The sequence below is a fragment of the Rhizomucor pusillus genome, assembly GCF_041956525.1.
Source record: "Rhizomucor pusillus strain CBS 183.67 unplaced genomic scaffold VTP01scaffold_42, whole genome shotgun sequence".
NCBI lineage: Eukaryota > Fungi > Mucoromycota > Mucoromycetes > Mucorales > Lichtheimiaceae > Rhizomucor > Rhizomucor pusillus.
This window is the reverse complement of record NW_027192183.1, coordinates 1-3,209: the sequence shown is the minus strand read 5'-3', so window position 1 is coordinate 3,209 and position 3,209 is coordinate 1. Positions and strand designations below refer to the sequence as shown.

Genomic DNA, 3,209 nt, shown 5'->3' with positions numbered 1-3,209 from the left:
TCTTCAGGCGAGATATCGAGAGGCAAGTTGAAACCGTCAACGAACGAGATATCGTAAAAGTCTTGACCACCGTAGCCTTTGAACAAGAATTCGGCTAGAGACACAGCGGAGCCATAGTTACCACAGTCGCTACCGTCCTTGCAGCCCCAGAAACGGCCGGACCAGTTGGAGTCAACCTGAAAGTCGTGCGAGGAACCAGCGCCAACCTCCGTGGATTCTTGTTTACCGCCGCCGTTGGTAAGCTTGTACACTTTGAGACCAGAGCCGCAGCTGTTCTTGACTGTAACGGTAACGCCGCCGCCGCCGCCGTTGCCGCCGCTGGAAGTCGAGTTTCCAGAGGAAGAGTGGGAAGGACCAGCCGAAGACGAAGAGGAAGAAGAAGATGTGACGGAAGAAGAGGTAGAAGAAGGAGAAGAAGAAGAAGATGCAGGTGCAGCCAAGCTAACGCCAGCGATAGCAGCAAGGGAAAGGATCTTGAAAAGCATCATCTTGAAGGAGTGTAATGAGAAATGAAGAAATAAAAGAATGTAAGGATGGGTTAAGTCGATGAAAGAAGATATAGAATGCTGTCCCAACGTAAAAAAATCGACCTCTTTTATAGCCCTTTTCTTTTGGGATGAGTGAAACAGCGGCAATCGTAAAGATCTATGGATTTGAAACTATGGCACAGCATTTTGGTTCGTTCAATGGTAAATGAATATCCTGCTTTCAAATCACATCGCGTCCCTGGAAACCGAAAATCACATGAACGACATTGCTCTGACACATTGCCACTGCAAAACCTCAGGAACAGGAAACCATCTTACATCACAGATTCAGTCGGCGATGGTAGCATTTATGCGTTTGAAACACATCAGCTAAACTTACCAAATCTTAGCATACGATGCTCAATCAGTAGAATAGTTTGATTCACACACTCTAAAAATCACAGTTGATGAAGTCATGCGACGAATCCAACGATAGACTGGTTTATTTGTGCATTTGTTATCTGTGACATTTGCGGTAGCATATCGAGTACAGAAGCCACATGCAAATTCCGCGGTTCGTGTGAGGATTAACGCTATCGTGCACGGACCGCGCTTGACCTACAACTACTTGCTTGGTGTAACCGAGCGTCGCAAATGAAATAACCTTGAAGAGTTGAGAGCTGAACAGAAATCAGAGAAGAGAAGATAATGCGTTTATTGTAAAAATGGATTGTCTATGGAAAGAGTATATTATATGGAGAGAGAGCGTGTTGTATTTCTGCCAATTTTTACAGAGTACTCAGGCCAAAATTCATGGGACCCCACAAATCATTTTTCACACGCCGGCGACGTGTCTATAAAAGCAGCAGCAGCAGCCGGTGCTTTCGCATCTCTTTCTTTCCTCTATCATTTTGGTTGTGCCGTCGTGCCCGCTGTTCTAAAAGGATAGTAAGGTGTTTTGCGCAACAGAAACTTGTCCGAGTTTCTTTACATTTCCTTTCCACGAGCTGCTTGTATTTTCCCTTAGACCTTTTTCCGCCTTGGAGTAGACCCTTTATTTAGATTTCCCACGTACCCTTTCGACCCCACCCACTTTCAAGGACAAGGCAAAGAGAGATCACTCCCCGGCCTCAAGTTATTGCTCGTCCTGCTTGAAATCCGGGTTCCCGCTTGTCCGCTGACGAATGTCGAAGGGCAGCTAATCTTCAACAACTCGGAGGAGGTTGTCGATTAGGGATCTTTGCTACTTGCTCTGCCTGCTCACCCCTGTCTGGAAGTCTTCTGGAATCGGCACGCGCAACCGGGTTTTCCTGCGTACCTTCCATGGTCATCCGCCTTCTCGGAGGAGGGATCCATAGTCGGTGTAGCTTCCTTTTAGCCCTGACTGTTTGCTTAATCTTGCCCTAGGATTGGCTTTCAGTTGAAAATAAGCGAAGTGTTCGCGAGTGCCGCTGATTTTGGTTGTCTGCCCCCCATTTGTGCGAGTCCCAAACATCTCGGTTATCTGCGCGTTCATAAGCGTACAATGCAATGAGGTTATTCAATGCCTCTGGCAGATGATACGAGTGGCCCCATCCATTCAAGCGCGAGATCTATAGCTAGTCTTTTCTCTTTAGATAGTCTCGTCCTTTGTACACCACACTTCAATAAAGCTTTGGATTTCTTAGCCAGAATTTCCTTTTGCTTTTGCGAGTGTGAATGAATAGCACTGTTCTTTTCAGGATTTACTCGTTTCTTTTGTTTGAGTGTAGAGAGCAAGCGAGCATTTCATGAAGCGACGTGTATATGCTGCTTGCTAAAGATCTCTGATCAACCGCGATTGGTGACAGGAATAAATCTGACCTGGAGTATGGAAATCAAGAACGAGCAAAGCGAAGAAACGCGTCGTTACAGCGTAAGCGAAGGCTCAGTGTCTCTCTAAAACTACGCGATTGTGCTTGTACAAATAGATGCGTTTTTTCTCTGGTCGACGAATAGAAGTTGGACCACAGAGCGCAGTGTCTGGCGACCTTGATTTCCTTCGTCCTGGATAGCTCGCGAGCTTTTGTCGTATGCTTCGGCATTTCAGTCACATCGTATGGAAACAGAAATATGTACTTGGATGCTCTGGATATCATCGTTCAAGTTCTCTGGCGAAGGAGGATGCGCTTCCCGACCGATGCGATGGGCTCATATGAGAAAAAACTGGCTCGCAATCTGTGGTTTGTGTTATACCCCCTTTTGCCTATCAGTCGTCTTGGTCTGGCTGGTGTCCCATGTCCTTTTATGCGGCGTCTATGGGATTTCCAACGGATCCCGTTTTTATCTCTTGATCTTATTTCAACATATACTTCCTCTATTGTTTGCTTGTTCTCAATAAACTTGACATATTGGTCTGACAGGCTGCTTGTTGACAATTTCACGTGACACTGACAAGATTCCTGCATTTATACCACAGCCGTTGCCTTACTTTATACCTTTACAAGCCTTTCCAGCAAAGCCAATACCAATACCAATACCGATATCTCCGGCTCAACCAAAAGTATTACCAGCTCATCATCCTTTAATACCATCACCATCTAAGAAGCAGTGCAAACGAGACCCCCTCTCCGCCACCCGCAACTAGAAGATGATATGTACACTGCGAGGTGGAGCATAATTGCCCAGAGAAATTCTCTTGTCGTGGTAGTCAAAACAGAAAAATATGCTATCATAATCAATCTTGGAATCAAGTTACAACTGTACTCTGTACCTGTAAGCAAT

At 45.7% G+C, this 3,209-nt stretch overlaps 3 protein-coding genes across 3 annotated transcripts; 2 read left to right on the top strand and 1 right to left on the bottom strand.

The window, feature by feature from the left end:
• Positions 1 to 488, bottom strand: VTP01DRAFT_8091 (uncharacterized protein; the record flags this gene model as incomplete). Its single annotated transcript, XM_069387175.1, has 1 exon — positions 1 to 488. A coding segment is annotated over one exon (488 nt), but the record flags the coding sequence as incomplete, so codon positions are not given.
• Positions 489 to 1,280: 792 nt separating this feature from the next.
• On the top strand, positions 1,281 to 1,701 carry VTP01DRAFT_8090 (uncharacterized protein; the record flags this gene model as incomplete). The annotated part of the gene is made up of 2 exons (XM_069387174.1): positions 1,281 to 1,415; positions 1,495 to 1,701. The coding sequence occupies 2 exons, from the start codon at positions 1,281 to 1,283 to the stop codon at positions 1,699 to 1,701; spliced, it is 342 nt and encodes a 113-aa protein (XP_069234418.1).
• A 615-nt stretch (positions 1,702 to 2,316) lies between these two features.
• VTP01DRAFT_8089 (uncharacterized protein) lies at positions 2,317 to 3,013 on the top strand (the record flags this gene model as incomplete). Its single annotated transcript, XM_069387172.1, has 3 exons — positions 2,317 to 2,361; positions 2,445 to 2,839; positions 2,905 to 3,013. 3 exons carry the CDS (start codon positions 2,317 to 2,319, stop codon positions 3,011 to 3,013), a joined length of 549 nt encoding a protein of 182 aa, XP_069234417.1.
• Positions 3,014 to 3,209: the final 196 nt, after the last annotated feature.